This window comes from Aquarana catesbeiana, linkage group LG08 (genome assembly GCF_042186555.1).
Source record: "Aquarana catesbeiana isolate 2022-GZ linkage group LG08, ASM4218655v1, whole genome shotgun sequence".
Taxonomy (NCBI): domain Eukaryota; kingdom Metazoa; phylum Chordata; class Amphibia; order Anura; family Ranidae; genus Aquarana; species Aquarana catesbeiana.
In genome coordinates this window covers 177,933,830-177,957,287 of record NC_133331.1, presented here as the reverse complement: position 1 = coordinate 177,957,287, position 23,458 = coordinate 177,933,830, and the positions used below count along the sequence as shown (strand labels likewise).

The following is a 23,458-nucleotide window of genomic DNA, read 5'->3' as shown; positions in this document are numbered from 1 at the left end:
CACGGGAGATATACAAGTTTTATCTGCGGAGGTAAAGAGGTGCCCGGCTTCCATCTACAAGTTTACCTTAACCACCAGTGGTGGCGAATGCCCTTATGACCTTCCTGTTAGCTCAGGGGTCCATTATGCAAGGTGAGCAGTTTGGCTAACTAATGGTGTGAGCACGGACTAAGGAGCACTTCAGACATTGCATGAAGCACCCTTTATCACCGCTGACGTCTCTGGTTTCCTATTTACATGTGTGTTTTTCTGCATATGAACCCATGGACTTTTTATTAGTTGATCATTTTAGTTGTTTATTATTTTAGCGCTGCACTGTTCATTATATTTTTGCCCTTTGGTTACTGTTTCCACCATACATTCACTTGCTTTGCTCTAAGGGTGCTGCCGGCAGGTGCGGTCTGATTACTTTTCATCCCATGGACTTTCATAATAGAGTTGCCTATCACATCATGATGTCTTGTTAAGTTTATGATACATCCTTCTAGCACCACTATACATTTTTTATTGTGACACCTGCAAATGCACCTTGCCTGCGATTAGATGCGAGAACCCCAGCGGGGGTTCCCACGATTAGTTCCCAGTAGGCAACCCCATTGAAAGCAATAGGAGGCTGTCGGCTCTAACAGCTAATCTAGCCCACTTGCATGTAAACCTTCAAGCAGCGATCAGATGGGAGTGATCGGCCCTAGACACAGTCAGTCTATCTTCATAAGCAATTACACACATCTGGATGCAATTAGCTGCGAGACCTGACAGGCTCCCACTGCTTTCAATTGGGCTTCCTACTTGAAGCTAATCACGGGAACCCCCACTGGGGTTCTCACATCTAATCGCAAGCAGGGTGCATTCGCAGATGTGAATGTACCCTAAACATTTGGGAGGGACAGACTGCAGCTGGATGGCCCTATGTGCAAGGATCCTAACTGTAATACAGCTGTCACTATAAGATATAGAGACCAAAGATTTTATGGAGTAGGGGTGAAGTGGGGCAACTTCAAAGAAACCATATGTACATGAAAATAAATTTATGTGTACAGAACAAATAAACTCAGACAGTTTAGTATACCAGGAAGAAACAGGTATGCTACAAAGAGGTGTATTTATTTCTCTTTAAAGATCATTTAGACACAGCAATTATAAAACAAGTACATTTTTATTATTTTACATGTAAAGAAAGCCAAACAATTGGAGGCAAGTAGATAATTTTAGGCACAACTCCAAGCAGTAAAGCTCATTTAAAGTGCATATTGTTTTCTTTTGTTTTATCACCTTAATTAAATGTTCTTCTATGCCACATAAAAGTACAGTAGTTATATAGTTAGTCTTTCCTCTTACAGATATTGCACATATTATTATACAAGAGACTTTAAGATGAAAGTAGCTTCTAGAGCAGCCTAAATAGAGTGGGAAATAAGCAAACTAATGGAATTCTTCTGTGTCAACTTATTAGCAACGCATATCGGAGCTGGATGACTCTAGTTGACAAGTCAGACAAAGGCAGAAGAATGCAATCCAGCTTATAAACAACTGTGCCCAATGTTATGTAACTTATTAATTGAAGGCACTCGCCTAAACGATTTTCTCCAGAAATTTTCTTTTTTTTAACCTTCAGAAGACTAAAGATTAAACCAAACTCCCAGTAGTAAATAAAGGATTGATGCACTTAGCTTAACCTTTACAATAGCTGTGATTGTTATAAGCATAGTGAGGCAGGCAAGAGTAAGAATTGTAGACTATGCAACAAACTAATGGAAAACTAAAGGGACAGTTATGACCATCCAATCTGAATGTTTAAAGACGGTCTGCCTTGGATGCAAAAATGGAGGTCTGCAAGTGCTGATTAACTCGTTATCCATCATCTGATATAAACAGGAAGGTGTTGCTGCTCTGTCTAGGCCTGGCTAATCACTGGAAGACTCAAATATATGGATTGTCTCCTGGTCCTGGCACTACAATCTTCTTACGAAGCGTGGGCTTTGAAAATGTAGTTTGTGGCTCCCAAGGACCACCAAGGCTGCATTGGTTTGCAAATAAAACAGATCTTGGTGACCTGTGTGGAGAATTACAGTCACTATTCCAACAACACCTGATAATGGTCCCATGTTAGTAGTCACAACTCTCAGTTTTGAATGGCTGAACCCTAAATTAAAGGTGAAGCACCTGCAGATCATTTTTTGCATTATGCATGTAAGCAGCAGAGGTAAACACTTCCTGATGTTTACAGTGGAGGATCAAAATCTAAATATCTAGGTATGCCAGGTTTCCTAGAGAGCTCTTGTGCCTTAAACGCACCATACCAGCTGTTTTGAAAACTATTAAAATCTTGAAGTATTGATATCAGCAAAACAGTGACAGTGTGGTAAAGGTGGTCCCCTTTTGTTGCTAGACAGTGGCCATTAGGCAAGGTTTGATTTTCTGGAAAACTTTTATTTTGTGAAGAAAAAAATATTAGTGCAGTCCTTAAAACCAAAAAGGTAAGTCATATGCACGGTTTTTTAGATTTGGCTATTTAACATGGACTAACTAGTACTAAGTGCGGGCCTACTAAAAATCTTCCAAGGTCCAAAATCTATGGTAAAATGAATATGCACTACTGATAAAATATACCTGTATTATAGACTGCAACAGACCAAACGTGTATATATGAAAAACTAAAGACAAATAAACTATCAGAGCTGTGTACCTTTAAAGATTGTTTACTGTACAAAACTTGTTAAAACACCATGGTTGTACACTATAAAATCTCAGATCTGCTTTGCGTGTCTGTGGAGAGCCACACATAGGTATGAATTATATGTAAGCTTCTTAACACAGGTTCTTACTTATAATTAGAAGTATTTCAAAAAACAGTGCAGCGCATAAAGTGCATCAAAAATCATGAACTAAGTGAAATACATACAATCAAAAGTACATAATGAAATAAACTGTATCAATCCAAAATTCAATGTTATAAAGTAATATATAGTGCTAACTACATAATCCTAAAGTGTAAGTGCTAAAAGTGCGTATGAAAAGTTCAAATGAATTTCCATATCTCAAGCAACATCCACAAATGACATCCAATGCAACAGATGATGAGTAGTGCATCCAGTGTATGAAAGCACGACCACTATGCCCAAGGATATTTATCCCCTGAGGACGTGCATATGCACAAAATGCGGTGGGTGGAGCCTTAAGTGCTGACGTCATTTCCAGATCAGCGGCCATCTTAGTAAGGAGCAGCTGCATTTGTTTGTATTGTTCCATGTGGAAGTTACTCTTTGTTTTTAGTCAACTATTTTAATTAATACTACACCATAACTTTACCCTTTGGGCTTCGTGTTGTGAGCATTTTTCGTATAGGGCCCCGCTCTGGATACTTATGGTTCATGCAGAACATCTAAGCATGAAGGATCTGTGAAGTGGATGTGACAGTCTATGCCAATTTTCATTAGCTTTCTGGTGAGTGTATAGTGGTGGTGGTTTCATGCACTGGATATTACCTATCTTGGATGTTGCTTGATATATGGACTTTTGAACTTTCCACATGCACTATTAGCACTTGCACTTTATGGTTATATAATTAGCACTATATATTAGTTTTTAACATTTTTGTATTGATGCACGTTTCTATTTTATTATGTACTTTTGATTGTATGTATTTCACTTAGTTCATGATTTCTTGATGCACTTTATGCGTTGCACTGTTTTTGATATGCTTTGACTATCAGGTTGGTTGCCTTTTTGTTCAAGCAGCTTTGATTTCTGAGCACTCACTGTTTTCTGCATTCTTAATTATAATTGTATATGAGAATGCTAAAATTACAGTACAGATCTGAAAAAGGATGCAAGATAATAAAATGCCCTTTACTATGTGGAAAATAACTATACTTTTATGTTAGGAAACTTGCAATATGTTTTACATGTTAAACCAGTATGAGATTCAAGAACTGAAAGGTTTCTTTTCTAAACAACTGCCTACTGGTTTGAAGACAGTCGTATACTAATTGGGAAAAATCAAAATGCAGAAGAGTAACTAATGGAATTTTCATACAGCTAGGCAGCCATAGAGATGTGACAGCAATATTTTTCCTGTAAATATTGAAAAATTAGGTGTTACGGGTTTACCAAGTAAATAGCTCAAATATTTTCTAAATCTATAAGAGGCTATCATTTTCAGCAGATTAAATGAGTACAGAAGGAGTATAAGTTTTGCATAGCACATCTTTATGCAGGCATTATGTACTATTGATAATGATGTAATTCAAACGAGCCATCTGATGACATAAGCCAACTCAAGTTATCCTTAAACTGTAGCACCAAGTCACAGCCATACAAGCCCACAGTAATTAATATTTTTGGTGATACCACTTTCATAGTCCATTCTATCATCTGTACAGAAAGGTAAAATATTAGATATTGACATATTTAGCACAGTGAGCCTTTTAGGGGACTTTAGGTGTTTTTGGAGCATGCTTTGTGATGCGTTTGTGACTTCCCATCCCAGTATTGATTTTACACAGATGTGTTAAATATACCATTACAAAAAGTCCCTACTCCTTGGAAAACTTAAAACAAAATTGGCTGATTTGATATTTAGCTAACCATAATATGGCTTTTTAACTAACTGCTCCAATGACATTCATTACCGGTCTGAGATGTAACTGATTTTTCGTATATGCTCATTCCATAAATTAGAAAGACATTAAATAAAAGTAGCCCTAGAGCATCCAAGTAACTTGCTTAAAACAGTGGTAGCTCCCACATTATTGCTTTTGTTCTGCAATAAAAGAATAACTCTTGTAAAAATTAACCCTCACCCAACTATAGTAATATATCATATAGCCAACATCGTAACTTTGCTGGTCTTTAGAACATTTTACCAGCCTACCAACATTCTACCAGTGACATGTTTACTAGATGTTTATTGAGAAGCTATATAAATGTTGCCTTCATTTTACTTTTTATACCTCAACGATTTCAACAGGATACCTAAGAAGGGCTAACAAATGATCCTCCTGAGCAACAGCTCATTGTAAACCTGTTCCTTAGAAATGTATTCCACCTCCATATATAATAGATTGTATAGCAAAGTCAGAACAGAACTATAAATAACAAAACAGCAAGTGCAATGTCATTTTGCATTACTAAATACTTCAAATATAAATAATATAGTGATTAACATTTAAATACCCTCATGTGCAACATAAGATCTAAAGTCAGTTTTTACCAAGGTACGCATTTTTTTTAGTGACCCGAAAGCACCCATTTTAAGTCTAATAGATACAGGCTTGTGAAGTGGTCCAGCAAGAGCTATAGCACCTTTGCTAGCGAATGCTATAGAGTTGTTAATTAATGTCAGTGTATGCAGTATGTACCTTTGCCAAATCAGAAGTAAATGTTTAAACTGGGCTATCTTTCCTGCGGTCCTCTGCTAAATATTTGTAGAAACAGAAAAGAAAAAAAATATAGGGTGTATGCAGCAGATATAAGACAGAGAGATAGATGACAGGACACAAATCTTTGTCATTGGAAAAAACATGGTACTGCACAAGGACAAGTGCTGAACTTAATTCCCACCCCAAGTATCCCATTTTCAACCAAATGCTGCTTAGCTCAAAAGGCATATTTACAGAAGAAACATCAAGTACTTATCTCTTTCATCTTGGCTTCTAAAGTAGAAAGAGGGCAAGGAGATCTGTATGCAGAATCCCTTCATTTTTCTTCTATTAAACATGAAAAGATTTTGGTGTGTACTAACACCTTGAATTAGTGTAAAACATAAGCAAACAACCTGAACTTCTGTGAAAGCTTTCCTGCAGCCTTCTGAAGCTAATTTCTATGCACCGTATAATCTATCAAAAAGTTTTAATAATAATATCCCACAGAATAAAATGTAAAAATCTGTGCTATTTAATTTTAAATAATTAACTTAGAGCTGAAAGTTCCTGTTGATAATACTGTTATGCCACCTTAAAGCATTCTATGCAATGTTTTTGGTCCTAATTTTGCAAGGAAACTGAACAAAGGCCATCAGATACCTAATATGAATGTGAAGGAAGAGTTATTTCATAAAGACTTATTCACAAAGGGTTAAAAATGAGGGGATCCATTTCATTACGTAGCGGCGAATTAGGTTGTTTGTAGACTGTGTCCTGTATGGATGAACTCCATGATACAAGTACAAAATTATAGTATGCAGATCTAAACAGGATAATGTGCAAAATACAAATATCAACTTAATAAATACAATTTATAATCTTAAGATAGATAAATAAGTGACAAACTTGCATAGAACTTGAAAATATATTGTACAACTGGCAGTAAATTATATATTATGCATAAATATATGATTTATATTTGCACTATGTGATGATCAGGACTCAGAAGAAAATCTGTAAAATGGATTAACACATCTGCAGCATATAGTTTATAACCGTTGAACTGCTGTAGAAGGCAAACTGGATACTTAGTCAATGTCAAAGCCAAGGTATTTTGTGTAGGTCAGGAATTTTTTTTTTTTTTCCCCCCATGATGTTCTTGGTAACCCCGCATTGACAATAAACTGTATTTAAACACTACCATGGCCACTGTCATTCCTTAAAACAGGAGACTACTATTGTACCCACTATTACTTTTAAGCATACAGTATCACTATATTATTTTCATTTAATTTGACTTTGGTTGAGGGAGTCGGGATTGCCTCTTTGGGATGGAGCAAGTATCAGCTTCGCGCATACCATCTTTTTTATATGAAAGGGGCCTAGGGAGAACTGAAGATGAAGCCTTTCCAGGGGGTTTTGGGGGTTCTTTAGAAACATCTTGTGAAAGTACATCAGGCTTGGAAATATTTGGTGCCCTTATTTTGGAAGGAAGATTACCTGGAGGTCTGAGCAATGATCCCTTGGGCATTAGCTTGCTTACTAGCTTTGAGGGTTCAGCTGCTGGAGCTCGCAGATGAGAAGATAACTCTCCTTCACTTGACAACTTATCAGTTAATGGCGATGTACTGTGAATTAGGCGTCTTCTATCTGGCATGGTTTTGGTCAACAGGGTCTGACTAGAAGGTGAATGTATCCTTTCCAGTTTGCTAGTGTTGGGGTCAGGAGTTACATTTACAGTTGTCTGATGCACAGGATTGGTATTCGGTATGATCGTTTTCTTTTTGGTATGGAAATTCTCTTGTTGACAAGAAGGGCTTAATGAATTCACCACGATTTTAGAGTCTGTGGAGCTATTGTTTGGGGAGGATAAAGTGTTTCCTCGATGTGCCAAAGTATTTTGCAGTTTGGGCTTTGGGCACTGCAAAGTCTTTGGGCTTGATATTTGTCCAGGCAACGATGCATGTACACTTGTTTTAGACTTTACATCCTTTTGTTGACTAGGTGAAAATTCTGGTACAATGTTAGTAGAATACCGTTTAACATTTTTGTTCTCATCAAAATGTGCATGATTTTTGTCGTGTTCCTTTTTATTTTTAGGTTCATCTTCTCCATCATTTATCTTCAACTGCATGCTTAACAGATCACTTAGTTCATTTTCAGGGATGATGGAGCTGGCACCAGAATCATCTCTCTGGTAATTAGATAAAGATTCTTGGATTTGCTCTTCTGGTTCATTTGGGACCCCGATAGGTTGACATGCTGTTAATTTTCCCGAGGGGAGGTCTGTGGAACTGAGGGTGCTGCTGGAACACTGTAGTATTTGAGACTGCAGAAAAAACAATAAAAGGAAAAAAATTATTTGGACTGCACCAAAGTGTATATATATATATATATATATATATATATATATATATATATATATATATATATATATATATATATATATATATATATATATATATATATTTTTTTTTTTTTTTATTTTGTAATTATTATTTAGGGAACTTCTAGTTCACCAAAATGTGCAAGAATTAGTTCCCATGACACAACTTCATAATAACAGTTATTAGGGTTGGCAAACATGCACATGTAAATACATGAAAAACTAGAATATAAAAATATTCAACATTCCAATGCAAATTACGTGTTCGCGTTTATATTTAAATAGTGTCAGGAATAAAAAATGCAATTATTCAATGTACACATTTACTGTAAAACTAAACAGTATGTATGGAGGCAAATGGTTTTTCAATGTAAATCTGTGCCTCATTAGAATGCTTTAAAGTAATGGTGTAATTGAATTTGTTAATTCAAGAAAGTAATTATCCTATACTGACATATTGAAACTGCTACTGTTAATACAACAATCTGAAGTAAAAAGTATCCACATTAACAGGAGCCGTTTATAAGCACAGTAAGCATGTGTCCAGGATTCCATTTGCTGAGCCAAGTAGAAAAAAAAAAGGTGACATGGACAATGCTTCTGAAAAGAATATGGTTGGTAATCTTTCAGTAATGCACAAAATATATCTTACTGATGGAAGGCATTTTGCTTTAGAATAATAACTAAAGAACATATGGGCTGAGGCATACAGTATATGAAGGCTACTACCGGCCTGGCTGTCTTTGATTTCAATACATTTTGCAATACTAACCCAGAACAAGTATGCAATCAGAAAGTCAGAGTAGTCAGAACCCTGATTTACATACTGCTCCTAAGAAAGTATTAAAGTCATTACATTACGGCACCGGAGGGTTTAGGGATTAGCCTCCTGAGCTGTAAATTAAGCCCTAGGCATGAAAAATATCAACTGTAAAATTGCCATTCTCTTCATTATAGAGTATGACATAGCATGTGACCTAACAGCTAATACAAATACTTAAAGATGGCCGAATTTCAGAAAACAAGGTTTTTCGAAGCACACTGAACATGCTCTGCTAGAGGCGTCTGTTTTTTATTTTTTTTGGCCCTGAACGCAGTTAAATGGTATTTACCATGCACATGCTGGCGTTTATGCACGCATCCATGTGCAATAATCAGGTGCAGAAAAAAAAATGCCCCAAACCTGCATTGGGAGAGCAGGTTATCAGAGTTTTTATGCACTTAAGCACATGAAATTATTTTAATGACCAGAATAAAATATTAGGCCCATTTCACACTGAGGCAGTGGGTGCGTCAGCTGTAAAGCGCTGCTATTTTTAGCGGCGCTTTACCGTCAACTTCGCGGCGCTATTCGGCCGCTAGCGGGGTGCTTTTACACCCCCGCTAGCGCCGAGAAAGAGTTAAAAACCACCTCAAAGCGCTGCTATGCCGACAGTATAGCCGCGCTGCCCCATTGATTTCAATCTGCAGGAGCGGTGTATATACCGCTCCTAAGATGTTGGTAGCAGGACTTTTTTTAGCGTCCTGCCAGCGCACCGGTCCAGTGTGAAAGCTCTTGGGGCTTTCACATTGGAGAGACAGCAGCGGCTCTTTCAGAGCGCTTTTACAGGCGCTATTTTTAGCGCTGTAGCGCCTGCAAAGCGCCCCAGTGTGAAAGGGGTCTAAGTAGAATGCATTTACGCTGAACGCAATACGCATGTATACGTACCTACATATGCAACATTAGAGGCATTTTTCCCAGCATATTTGGAGCATTACCATGTGCATGAGGCCTAAGGGCTGCTCACATTGTCATTACTTGATATACATGTAAATTGATTTATCTAGAATGAAACAGCCAGCACAAGTGTTCTATTTCTTAACACATGCTAAGGGTTTCCTTCTAAAAGATTATATTATGGTAAACATAAATTTACACACAAATTAAATACAAAAAATGTCACTTGAAGTTGGCTGGACATGCTGGCACAATTCGGCTACCTTCAGGTAGCTGTGCTAGCCAGTTCCACCCTAAAAAAGATAGGTCGTATTGGGCATTCAGTGTTTGGGCCCATTTCTTTATGGTAGAGGGGAGTGATGCTGTGGACTCATAACCTGTCCAATCACTGTTCCCTCAGATGAGCCTTGTCTGGAGATAGTTCATAAACATTAAATACTGTTGCACCTTAAAATGTTTGTTACCCCAACACTTCATATTCCTGATATGTGCCTGCTGTACCATGTACTTATATGAAAGTATCCTATTCTCTTTGTATTGCTTCCTTTATTTGAGATCCCCGGTGTTCCTACTAGTCCCTCTGCTTTCCTATTAAAAATTGACTACATTAAGTGGTCAGTTCTCTAGCTATGCTGGGAACTCAGCCTGCTCTCATCCAATGATCAAACTTGTCGTTACATGCCCCCGTTGCACAGCCATTCACTAGAAAGCTCAGTGTGCTGCTGCTTTTCCTCCCCCCAGCTCTGGTGCAGCTGAGAACAGAGGGAATGTGATCACTTGGGGGCGTGGTTTGGCAGTTGCCGAGAATGGCCGCCTGAGACTGGTGCTCTCTCACAGCGTGGAGGAGGACAGCAAGTCACAGCCGCATCTGCCGACCTGTGCCCCGGGATCGTTCCAAGCATGTCCCCCAAGAAGAACAAACAGAATGGTCCTAGGAGGCTCACAGACTTCTACCCTAAGACTGGGGCCGGGAGCAGACAAGATGGTTCCGGAGCGCCGCTCAGGAAGGCATACTGCTCTTCTCTGGCTAGGCACTCCCTGGATCTCCCTTCAGACACTGAAGAAGACACCATGGAGATCCCGCTGATTAAATGCTCAGCTCCTTCTCCCTCTGGATCTTCAAACATGAAAGGTTAAGTAAAGTAAGTAAAAAGAAGCAGCAATGGGACACGTATGCAGGGGAGGATGGTGCAGCTGGGAACACAGACACACTGGCTGCACTTCCCACCTCAGACAACCCTGCCTCAGAGCACTCACTGAAAAACATGTTACTTTCCCTAAAGAGAGATTTACAGAGAGAAATTCATAAAGCAGTGATGCAGATACAGTCCCAAGTTGATCATATTGGAGAACGCACCTCAGAACTAGAGCAGCAGATGTCTTAATGCACAACAGCACATAATGAGCCAGTTGATGCTCACATGGATCAGGAAGAAGAGATTCAACAACTTAAAAATTAAATCGCTGACCTTGAGGATAGATCACAAAGGAACAATATTAAGTTCAGGGGGATCCCTGAGTCGGTCCCCAAGAGCGATCTGATACCTTACATTCAACTCTTCCGGAAATTGCTCCCTGACCACAGGCCACAGGACTTTATTATTGATCGAGCCCACAGAATCTTTAAGCCCAAACACCTTCCTGCCTCTGTCCCCAGGGACGTACTAGCAAGAGTCCATGTCAAAGCTTGTATAATGTCAGATGCCAGCTCCATTAAATCACTCCCAGAACCCTATAATCAACTCTCCCTCTTCACAGACATCTCTGCTTACACAGCTCAAAGAAGACGGGACTTTGATCCTATCACTAAGATCCTCAAGGATAATAATATCACCCACTCATGGGGTTTTCCAACCAAGATCATAATTACATATCAAGGCAAATAATTTTCTGTCCTCACCCCAAGGATGGATTTAAGCAACTACACAACTTGGGGCTGGTACCTCATGCTTCTCCTCAAAGCATAGGCGACAACTCTCCTTCCAGAATCCCCTCAAATTGGGCAACAGTAGAACGAGCTTGGCTGGTTTCTCCTCGTCACTTCCTCCCTCGCCTGTGTCATCATTTCCCAGGAGTCTGTAGACAGTATTGTGATGCTGCCATAACAACGGGGCGGGACCTTCCTTCGTCGCCGCCCGTTGTTATGGCAACTTTAGAAACAATCGGCGCTACGGCCAGTGAATCACAAATACATGAGATCAAGAGGTGCATGCTGGTTACCCAGCGTGCACCTCTCCAAAACAAATCCAGGAAGAGATCTCAATTGGGCTTCACATGCCCACAATCATGATGGCAACGGCCACAACAGGAGGCAGCAAATATTCAGTAAGAAATGTACATTTTTGCTAAATACATAATAAGCATTGTATATTAGTTTTTGAATTGTATTAGTAATAGGATATAATTAGTAATATGATAGGATCAATTAAAAATTATATATATATTTTTTCGACGAAACTCCGCTTTAATGATCAAGACAATAAGACACTTCCATCATCTGATGATATCTCCCAATTTGTACAATCTGTTCATTTACCGACTGTAAATCCAACACAACTTTCTGAACTGTCCGCCCGATTTACTGACCTAGAGATTGAAAAAATAATACAGAACCTCCTGCTTCATAAAGCCCCAGGCCCAGACGGTTTTAGCAATGACTATTATAAAATATTCCACAGTAACGGCGCATGCGCGGAACTCTGTGACATGGACGCTTATTCACAGAGCTCCGTCCCGTTCCGAGATACCGGCGCCCTCAGCAACGGGTACACTCCCCCCCTGTCACCTCTTTCGGGACCGGAATCCTCTGGCTACCTGCTGGCACAAGATCCAGCGTTTGTGCTGCCGAAACGGACCCCCACAGCCACGATCACAGCTCTGCTGGAGGCCGCTGAGACACCTAAGATGGCGGCGGAGCGGCTGCCTCACGACACAGTCTACACAGGCACAGCTGCTTCCTCTCCATGGCGGGCGGCTCTTCATGAGGAGGTATGTGGAGGGATCCTGTCACCTTCTCCTGTAACAGGCCCTGCATCCCCGGCATCCACATTGTCTCTTCTTGATCAGTCACCTAATGACATTCAACTGCTGCCCTCTCTGTCAACTTCACAGAAGCCTGAACTGCAGCCACAGATACTGAGCCAGATTACCTCTCATCCCCATGATCTCTCTTTGCTTTTTTCAAGATTTGCTGACATGCTTGATAAAGGTCTTGCTCAAACAGCTGCTAAAATCACCTCAGATATTACCTCAGACATTAAATCAGACCTTCACCTCCTGGGCTCTCGGATTGAGCATATTGAAACTAAAATGGATGCCACCATTGAGCGCGTCAATCAAAATACTGATCGATTTCAAGAGCTTCATGAACAACTGGAGGGGGCTATAGCCAAAATTGATGACCTTGAAAACAGGTCCAGAAGGCTGAATTTTAGGATCAGAGGCCTTCCAGAGACTTGCACTGACATACCGGAAGCAGTACACTCTTTAATCAAACAATTGATACCTGACATCAGAGCTCACAAATTGGAACTTGATCGGGCCCATAGGGCTCTGGGCCCCCCTCGCTCTGATGGGCTACCTCATGACATTATAGTAAAGCCTCACTATTACAATGTTAAAGAAGAAGTCATGAGGAGAGCCCGAACCATCCCGCAAATTCAGCTTCTGGGCCATACAGTTCAGATTTATGCTGACATTTCGCCCTTCACTATTCAAAGAAGGAGAGCGCTCAAACCCCTTCTATCTATTCTACAACAGATGAATATCAAATATTGGTGGCTTTTTCCTTTGAGCCTGAAATTTGAATTTAAAGGCAAGACCTTCAGATTCTCTACGCTCGCGGAGGGAGAACATTTGTTACGGAAGCTCGGCCTCCTACCCACGGATCCTTCCTCTCCGATGCAGTCGTCTCCATCCATCCTGACCAAAAGACCTCCTCCATCAAGTCCTCTCACCTCGACGTGGCAACAATCTAAGTACAAGAAGACCAAAGACGGCACTACTACCTGAAATGAAGATCTCATCATTATTTTTCCCTTTTTGTCCATTCCCTTCTGGGATAGGGACACGATCACTCTCTTAGGCACTAGTGCCCACCTACTCGCATTTGTCGACTTCTTCACTGACATTTCCATTTGTCCTGTAGTACATACCCATCTGGGAGGATTCATGACGTTGTTATGGTTACTCTCTATGGTGGGACTTTATTTCATCTGACTTGAATACTTTAGCTTTCACAAAACTGCTGCCTTTTACACCCCATGGGTTCTTAGATACCCGATTCCTCCTCGGAGGGAACCATTGATGGCCTCAGAAGGCACTAACCCTTTTTGATTTTACCCTTTTTACCCTTTACAGCTTCTGCTCCTCCCTGAGTTCACCTTTATATGCCTAATTGCAAGTTACGTTGGGGGGGGGGTACCCTAACACGTTATGTTTTTTTGTTCGCATTGTTTCCGGGGGTGCGGTACAAGGGACGGTACCTATGCACCTCATCCTACACTCGGAGTCGGAGTCCTTTTTTTTTCTTCTCCTGCTCCTAGTTGGGATTTCTTCCACTAGTTGGAGGAACCATTTTTATGTCTCAGGACATGGCGAAATTTTCTTTCCCTTGTCCTCGGTTTCTTCTTTATTCCCTCATCTCTCTTTTTCTTCCTTTTCCTCTTTCTCCCTTTCCTAAATATTTGCTCCTTTCAGGGACGGATGCGGTCTCGCTCACCTGCAGGTTCCGGAAACCTGTTCTATTGGACTTGCGGTCGGAGGGAATACCTTTCAGATGGAAGGTAAGTGGTTGGGCTTTTCTAGCATCTCAGCCTACACTGCTCCATGACTGAGCACACCACGTCCACGCAGGCTCTACGCTTTGCTTCACACAACGTACAGGGGATTAACTCCCCTATCAAGCGTCGGAAAGTCTTTCAGTTCTATCATGACCAAAAAATAGATATACTATTCCTCCAGGAAACACACTTCCCAAAAACATATACCCCATCTTTCATACATGCCAAATTCCCTACATTCTACCTTGCCAATTCCGACAAAAAAAATAAAGGGGTGGGTATTTTTTTCTCCCGCAAAACTCAATTTTCTCTGATCTCAGAATTTAAGGACCCAGATGACAGGTTCCTTCTAGTGAAGGGGCTCATAGATAACCAGCTTTACTCGCTAATCTCATACTATGCTCCTAATCGTGGACAACCACAATTTTTTCGCTCCTTTTTGCTCTCCCTGACTCCATTACTGGAAGGCATGGTCTGTATGGCGGTGATTCTAACATTGCGTTTGACATAGGTAAGGACAAGTCCCGGCCCCCAGGAAGGGATGGTATACGTCCCACCAGACAGAGTCTCAACGTAGCCAGACAAATTTTCCAACAGGGCTTAGTAGATGCCTGGAGAGAATTAAATCCTAAGACTCGGGACTATACACACTATTCTAGTCCCCACAATACTTTTGCTAGAATTGATCACTTTTTCCTTCTGCAAAAACATACCCTGCTGGCAAAAAAAAGCAACCATTAAGGACTCTGTCTGGTCGGACCACTCTTTCCTTCTCTTGATAATTCACACACCAATGACTCAGCGACGTGAGTTTCATTGGAGATTAAATGCCTCATTACTTAGCAACCCCTCTCACATACGTGAGATTGAACAAGATATCCGGGAATATTTCTTGCTTAATGACCTTGATAACATCTCTCCTACCACGTTATGGGCGGCTCACAAAACCTATGTACGTGGTAAACTGATCCAAATGTCCGCTAGGATAAACAAAGCCTGCAGACTTGATATAGACAGACTAGAAACAGAATTCTCGCATTTAAGCAAGCAACATAAACGTAATCCTACCTCGGCCTCAGCAGCTAAACTTGAAACAGCACGCACAGCTCTTAATTTATCCCTCACAACCATAGCTGAGAAAAGCTTGCGATGGGATGGAGGGAGGTTTTATCATCAAAAGGACAAACTGGGTACCGTGTTGGCTCACAGGCTAACTCCTAAGTTGAGGGCTCGCGCTTTACCTAAATTACGATTGAACAATTATACACTTTCCCAGAATCCCCAGAAAATTATGGAAACATTTCATGAATTTTACCGCTCCCTGTACAGCGCACCTGGGAATGAACCTTCCCCTAGCTTCATAGATTCCTACCTCGGTTCACTGAATATCCCTAAGCTTCGGGATCACCATAGGGACAGCCTCGAGAACCCAATTTCGGCGGAGGAAGTCTCTCAGGTCATTCAGAACCTTAAAAATGACTCTGCTCCTGGCCCGGATGGCTTTTCAGCCCCGTACTACAAACATTTTGCCCCACTGTTGTCTCCTTACCTGGCCCGATTCTTTAACCAGCTTCAAATTGGTTCTCGACTAGACGAGATGCTCAACTCAGCCTTTATCACTGTACTACCAAAACCAGGGAAGGACACTAGCTGCACCGCCAATTATCGACCCATATCACTGATCAACAATGATCTAAAAATCTTAAGGAAAATCCTGGCAAACAGAATATCTACCTTTATTAGCCTATATATTCATAGGGATCAGGTGGGCTTTATTCCTGGGAGACAGGGTCCAGACCAGATCAGGAGAGCTATAGATGTAGTTTCACTTCTAGGCTCGGGCTGGGACAAGGGACCCCCACAGCAGGGATTCCTGCTTTCACTGGACCTCTTGAAAGCTTTCGACTCTGTCTCCTGGGCCTTCCTGATCCAGATACTACAAAAATGGGGATTCGGTCACTCCTTTATGAATATCTTAGGGGCACTATACTCCACTCCGATAGCACAAGTTAAAATGCAGGGTTATTATTTAACTTCTTTCCCGATTTTGAAAGGTACAAGGCAGGGATGCCCTTTGTCCCCATTGCTTTTTGCCATGGTCATCGAGACACTAGCTATCGCTGTTCGGGACGATCCGAACATACATGGAGTGCGTTGTGGCCCACAAACCCACAAGTGCGCTCTCTTTGCCGATGATGTGTTGCTTTTCCTCACCTCACCACTTACCTCATTACCAAATCTTTACAGGGTGCTTGATGACTTTGGCAAGGTGTCTGGTCTTAGGGTTAACTACTCTAAATCGTTGGCACCAAATGTTAATCTACCAATATCCATGATAGCTCTGCTCAAAGATAGCTTCCGGTTTGGATGGGGCGAGGCTATGATCCCCTATCTGGGTATAAATCTTACAGCGTCCTTTGACAAACTCTAAAAGGCAAATTTTCCCCCTCTATATCGCAAACTAGGTGAGGACTTGTCACAATGGGATAAACTGGGACTTTCCTGGTTGGGTAGGATAAATTCGATAAAGATGACTCTACTTCCACGCATCCTATACTTGTTTAGATCTCTACCCATACCCGTCCCCAGGGCCCCCCTTAGGAAGTTTCAATCTAAAATCATTAAATTTATATGGGGTAGGAAGGGCCACAGGATTGCCAAGGAGACCCTGTTTAGGAGCAGGGATCAGGGTGGTGTGGGTCTACCTAACCTCCTTTGGTATCACCAGGCAGCACAACTTTCCCAACTTTCCACTATCTACTCTAAGACTGCACACCCAGATTGGGTACACATGGAACGACAAGCTATCCCGCACTATACCCTTGATTATATCCTCTGGTCCTCTTCTAAATCGAGACCTGCCATCATGGTCCCTACACTTTCCCACTCCCTTGTACTATGGGAATCTCTCAAAACCAATCCTCGGCTGATCTCACCTTGGCATCCTCTGTCGCACATTTTCCGAAATCCACTCTTTCCCCCTGGCATGGACATAAAAGCATTCCGGTGGTGGTTAGATAAGGGGATGTATAGGATAGGACATTTTGCTAACCCTGCCAGTCCTCTCTCTAGGACCCATTGCATTAACAAACTTGATATGCCCAACACCGAAAGTTTCCGACACGGACAGATAGTTCACTTTCTCAGGTCCCTTAGGTCCCCTAATTTCAGCCCTTTTTCGATCACGGACTATGAGGGGTGGTGTGGTCAGGCTGTGGAGCAGAGGGGCGGGATTACGGTGATTTACCAATCACGTGCTAAGGCTGAAACCAAATCGCTCTTTATGAGAGAATGGGAAAATGATCTACAACACACGTGGAGTATTGAAGAATGGCATAGAGCCTCTACTACAGCATCTAAGGGCATTTTGAATACAGCATTAATTGAAGCGAACCTTAAAGTAATCATGAGATGGTATATGGTCCCCCTAAAGCTATCCAAAATTTACCCTAATGCCTCCCCTATGTGCTTTCGCAACTGCGGGCATGTTGGGTCCATGCTGCACATTTGGTGGGACTGTCCCAGGATCAGGGATCTATGGAATAAGATATTTAATATCATTAGAAAAATAACGGGTCTTCCGATCCAAAAGTCCCCTCAACTGGCTCTCCTAAACTTTCCTTGCCCCAATACCCCAAAATTAGTCCAACAACTTATTAGGGTCATTTTTCTGGGGACCAAGCTCACAATTGCACGGGCTTGGAAACAACCGACCGTTTCCTTCCTCTTGGTTAAGAGGAAGATATCTTGGATCATGGCCCAGGAGAAAACGGTTAGCATCCTTCTGGACACTACCTCTAAACACGATGCTATCTGGAATCCCTGGAGTAGATACATATCTCTACCGTCCACTATCACTACGTCTTCCGGATCTCTGTAGTTGAGCGAGTACTGCACCGTCCTACGATGTCCTCTCTCTTCCCTCTCCACCCTCTTCTTTCTTTTCTCTTTTCTTTCCTCTATTCTTTCCTCTTTTTATACTTCATGTTATCTTTGTACAGGTTTTTATGATTTGCTAACACTAGGAGAAGCCACTTCTACTTTTTTCTCAAAAATAGGCGGAAGGCTTCCTCCGATTGTTACCACAGCTTGGTTGCTGAAGATTGGAGCGTGGGATACACCACCTCCACTTATTGCACCTACACATATAACTATAGCCCTAACAGCGATCTACCCTATCCACAGTTTAGGCTCAATGGTCATACTAGACTCTCCACTTTCATTTCACTATTCTTCCTCCCCTCCTTCAGGGTTTCAATTCACAGATGTATCACCATAATCCACAATACTGGATGTTCGGCCCCGCCTGGGGGGCGGGCCTCCCCTCCTGGCACAGCGAGTTCCCCTGAGGGGTGCTGGGGTGGGGGAGCGGCCCCTCTCTCTGTAGTTGGCCTCCATGGATGTAGCCTACTATTGAAACCATACATGCCTCCATCTTTATTAAAATGTTTACTCGATCTAGTACTATTTCGCTAATAGATGTACAATGGCTTTACCTGTATTGTAGCTTAACTCTTATGTTATATTTGTTATATTCTTTTATTGATAACTCAATAAAAACTATTGAAAGTAAAATATTCCACAGTAGTCTGGTACCACATCTGGGTAATATGTATAACCAAGTTGCTGACACAGGCATCTTCCCTCCAGAATCTCTCTCGGCACTTGTCATGATTCCCAAACCAGGAAAGCCGCATGATGACCCAGCTAATTACTGCCCCATCTCGCTTTTAAATTCAGACACCAAAATCTATGAAAGCGCCTAGCTAACCGGCTTACCACACTTATTCCCCTTCTGGTTCACAATGATCAGGTCAGCTTTGTAAAGGGATGGCAGGCCTCTGACGGCACCAGGAGATTTATAGATATCATACAATGGTCTGAGCACTGTCGAATACCTTCTCTGCTTCTCTCTTTGGATGCAGAGAAGGCATTTTTCAGGGTACACTGGGGTTTTCTTTCAGCAGTCCTGGATAAATTTGGCATATCAGGTCGAATTAACTCGGCTATTCAAGCTCTCTATACAGTCCCAAATGCCAGGGTATGGACTTCGGGCCTTCTTTCTAAACCGTTCCAAATTACAAACGGCACCCGTCCCCTTTCCACCCTCATATTCGCCCTCATTATGGAACCTCTTGCCCAATCTATTCAAGCTGATCAACTGATATCAAGAGTTAAAATCGCAAATACTGAGCACAAGATAGGTTTATACGCCGATGATGTGTTACTGTCCTTAACCCATAAAAGTGTGTCACTTTTCTCAGACACCTCCTGGAAACAGCTTGAAACTCATAAATTGGGCTCTAACCACAAGTACCAACTTAGCTTCTCAACCTTATGTCAACACCACAGCAAATTCTTTATGGACACTCTGACAGCTACCTCCAGAGTGTGGAACTCAGTTGTGCAACCTTTGAAGGGTATACCTCACTCTGCATTAAGACACCTACCAATACTGTGCCTACACCTAGCATCTCCGGATTTAGATCTCCACTCTTGGGACTCACTCGGTATACATTACCTTAGTCATCTCTTCGCGGGTAACCATTTAAAATCCTTTCAAGGTTTATGCCACACTTACCACTTATGTCGCACAGACTTTTACAAATACCTACGAGTTCGCCACATACTTTCTCTGGTAAAATGGACCTCCTTCAGTTGCTTAATAACCATCTTCCGAAATCCTTCTGCCTCTCAGATTTCTACGCCTTACTCCAAAACCCGATGAAAAAATAAAACACCTACTATGGAATTCTGGGAGTGAGAATTAAACTTAAACTTCAACATCTCCACATCACAATGGCATGCTTCAACTGGGAAACCTCTTCAAGTTTCTAAATGCATATCGGATTGGGAATCAGCTCAAAAACTTTTACATAAGTGGTACTATACTCCTCATAAACTGGCCAAGATTTCCCCAGATCACTCTCCACTTTGCTGGAGGCAATGTGGTCACGGTGGGACACTAGTGCATATATGGTGGCATTGTTTGCAGTTAAAGTGCTTTTGGTCTGAAGTATTTAACCTCATTTCCTCTGTTACCCATATCATCTGTACACCTGATCCTAAACTGGCTCTTCTAGGTATCAAACAGTGGCTGCAAGACTACAGATACATTTCCCCCACCTGAGCTCATTTTAAGGCATCCCATAAGGTATCAATGATCTCTCAGCCTACCTACCTTGATAGAATGTATTCTTAGATGATTCCAGGTACTACCACACACATCATTATTGTACCAAAAGGGCCCTCGAGGGCTATAGTGACAGTAGTACCTTAACTGTAACATAGCCTTCTGCTTCTTTACATATGATGCCTATTGTACTAACCTGAACCTCGTTCGCCTGTATGTCTTTATATTTATATATATATATATATATATATATATATATATATATATATATACACACACACATATACACACACACACAAATATATACACATACTCTTGTTTTACATACTGTTAATACTGCAATTACTTACTTCTGTTAAATTGTTATGTCATCTTTAAATATTCAATAAAGAGAGAAAAAAATGTTTTGCCTTTCATTGCTATTTTAAACTGAATGAGTTTGACAAGGTGATCGTTTACAATCACTTTAAGCCCTTATTTTCATGTCACGCTTCCATACAGTCTTAAAGTGTAACTAAAGGCAAAACTTTTAAGTTTTGGGTAGAGTGGAGACGGATTAGAACACCTATTAGGTTTTTATTGCTGTGCCCATGTTAGGGAGATTCGCCCTCTCGATTTGTTATATTTACCGTTATCATTGAAAGTTAAAGTAAATAAAAAGCCTAAATTTTGAGTTGTCCACTGAACAGTAAGAGGAGAAATCTTCCAATAATAACCCTAGTTCCTGTGACCTTGTGGCCCCCAAGAGATTCCCTTAATTTGCAAGCATCTCCTCTTACTCCCTGTTTTGGTTATGGGACAGGAAATTAGGATAAACCTCCCCAATGGGACACAGATTACAAAACAAAACCCACAACACAACATTAACACTTGCCTGCCCACCCTGGCATTCCATTGAACAGTTAGGAGCACCCAGGATTAGAGAAGGATCCGTGATCATGTAAGCACTCTCGGCACATAACATTGGCTGCCAAATCATGTATGAGTGGTGTGTGGTCATTCAATCCCACCCTTTTGCAGCTGCACATATGTGTTGAGCACTCGTAAAAGGGGTTAGAAAAAAAGAGAGCAATTAATAATATCGACTAAAAAAAACCTTTTAAGAAGTTTAAACTCCAAATACAGTCAGTTTGAAATATGTTTTACTGCTTTATGCAACTGCACTGAATCATTGCCTGGCCTTTTGAAAGTAGGTATACTATTCCAAGGTTTAAAATGGAAAAGCTTCCCTCAGTGTGCTACCGCTTCTCATCCATTTACAGGCTTAGTTCCTGACAAAAATTATTTCACCAAAAAAACAAAAACAAACATTCAACAACTTCTACAAACATTGTTCTTGAAAGTAGGTACCTATCATGATGGTTCTGGAACTCCCACTGTCAGTGATGACCTAAACTGCACTCTCAGAACGGTAATTTATTAAGCAAGATACCACCAGAATAAAGCATGTGTATAGTTGCCTCTGATTTGAAGCAGACCTTGTAACTAATATGCAAGGTCCACTGTTCAGGTTTGGCCCTGCCTCTCCCCCTCCTTAAGGAACCACTGGAAAATAGCATAAAAACACAAATGCAGAGTAATGGGGAGTACAGACTGCTCCTAATCTCAATGGGAAGATGCTCAGCATTGTGTTGCAGCATCTCTTTGCGACTACTCAGCATTCCCAGGATCTTATTGGATGATGATGTCATCACCTCTACATCATGGAATCCGGAAGAAACTTGAGTATATCGTCTTTTTTTTTTTTTTTGCCCCTACAGGCGTTTTGTTCCTGGCATTTACAAGAGTGGGAGAATGTACACAGCAGATCTTGCACTGCAAGGAACATTTGCTTTAGCAAAGCGTTTGCAATGGATTTGGGTTTGAGATCACTGCACCTTTAGTCCTGAGCAGCTGACAGATTTTTCACTGTACTTCCAACAATAATTCAGACCCATCATTGTACTTGCAACATTGTTAGGAAGATTTGGGAAAGTTTATTAAACTTGCTAAAGGTTAAGAGTTTTTCTTGTGTGGATTCTTGTGACAGTTCAGTACTGGTTCACATGGAAATTCTGATAACATCTCCAAAATCCCAAATATTTTTTACACTGCCCAGGAGCCTGAAAGATTTAGGAAAGAACTCATCCAGGCTAAACTGTATCAAGAGATACACAATTAACAATGACTGCCATAATAACATAATAGAGATGGAGGTTGTCATATTGGTTACCCTGGAATACTATTATAAGTTATCTGCTGGTGGATTCTTGAAAGGGCTAAAAACAGTTTTATTTTTCTTTATTAACCAAAGTTACTTAAAATACAGTAACACGTTAAAAATCAAAGCAGACCTATAGTAGCTTGCTCAAAAAAACAGTATAGAATTTATTGGATACAGAATACTGTAGGTATTCCTATGTGCTTTACAAATACCCAACAAGCAAAGGAAAGATTTATGTCATTTCTATCAATTTTGTTATGCATTTCCTTTAAAACAGATCTAGGATTTGGCACTAATCCTTTGGCCTTGCTGGAGACTTTTTTGTAGCCCATATTAAAATGCACATTTTAGCCTGGGGATTACTTAAAGCGGAGTACCACCCAAAAGTGGAACTTCCGCTTTAAGCACTCCTCGCCCCCTAACATGCACACTCCTCACATTTGGCATGTCCTTTTTTTTTGGGGGGGGGAGGGGGGGGAAGAGTGTGTGCCCTTTTTCTCATGGGACTTCCTGTCCCACTTCTTGCTTCCCATCTTCGGCCACCTAGGCGGCGACTACACTCGCCCTAGGCGGCCCCTCCCTGCCAGCAATCATCTGGGACACAACTCAGGTCCCAGAAGATTGGCTGGCCAATGAGGGAGCGCATGCGCAGTGCACGCCCTGGCGTGAAGCTGTAAGCTGTCACGGCCGGGTGCCCACAGTTACCATGACTGCGCCGAGGAGGGGGAGAGGAGCCAGCCTCCAGATTGCTGGACCGTGGGGCAGGTAAGTGTCGGTTTATTAAAAGTCAGCAGCTATGCTTTTTGTAGCTGCTGACTTTTAATAAACTAAAAAACAGGACGCGGGGCAGTGCCTGTGTATAGAGTGAGCCATTT

The 23,458-nt window shown here is 41.3% G+C and overlaps 1 protein-coding gene across 4 annotated transcripts in view; it reads right to left on the bottom strand.

Moving 5' to 3' along the window:
• Window positions 1–1,083: 1,083 nt before the first annotated feature.
• Window positions 1,084–23,458, bottom strand: part of CCSER2 (coiled-coil serine rich protein 2) — a 213,732-nt gene continuing 191,357 nt past the window's right edge. For 2 of the 4 annotated variants that reach the window (XM_073596716.1, XM_073596717.1), the window contains exon 11: window positions 1,084–7,692. In XM_073596716.1, the coding sequence (XP_073452817.1) occupies window positions 6,652–7,692 (1,041 nt within the window). In that variant the 3' untranslated portion in view covers window positions 1,084–6,651. The remainder of the gene's footprint in view (window positions 7,693–23,458) is intronic. The other 2 variants (XM_073596718.1, XM_073596719.1) reach the window with 1 other exon arrangement.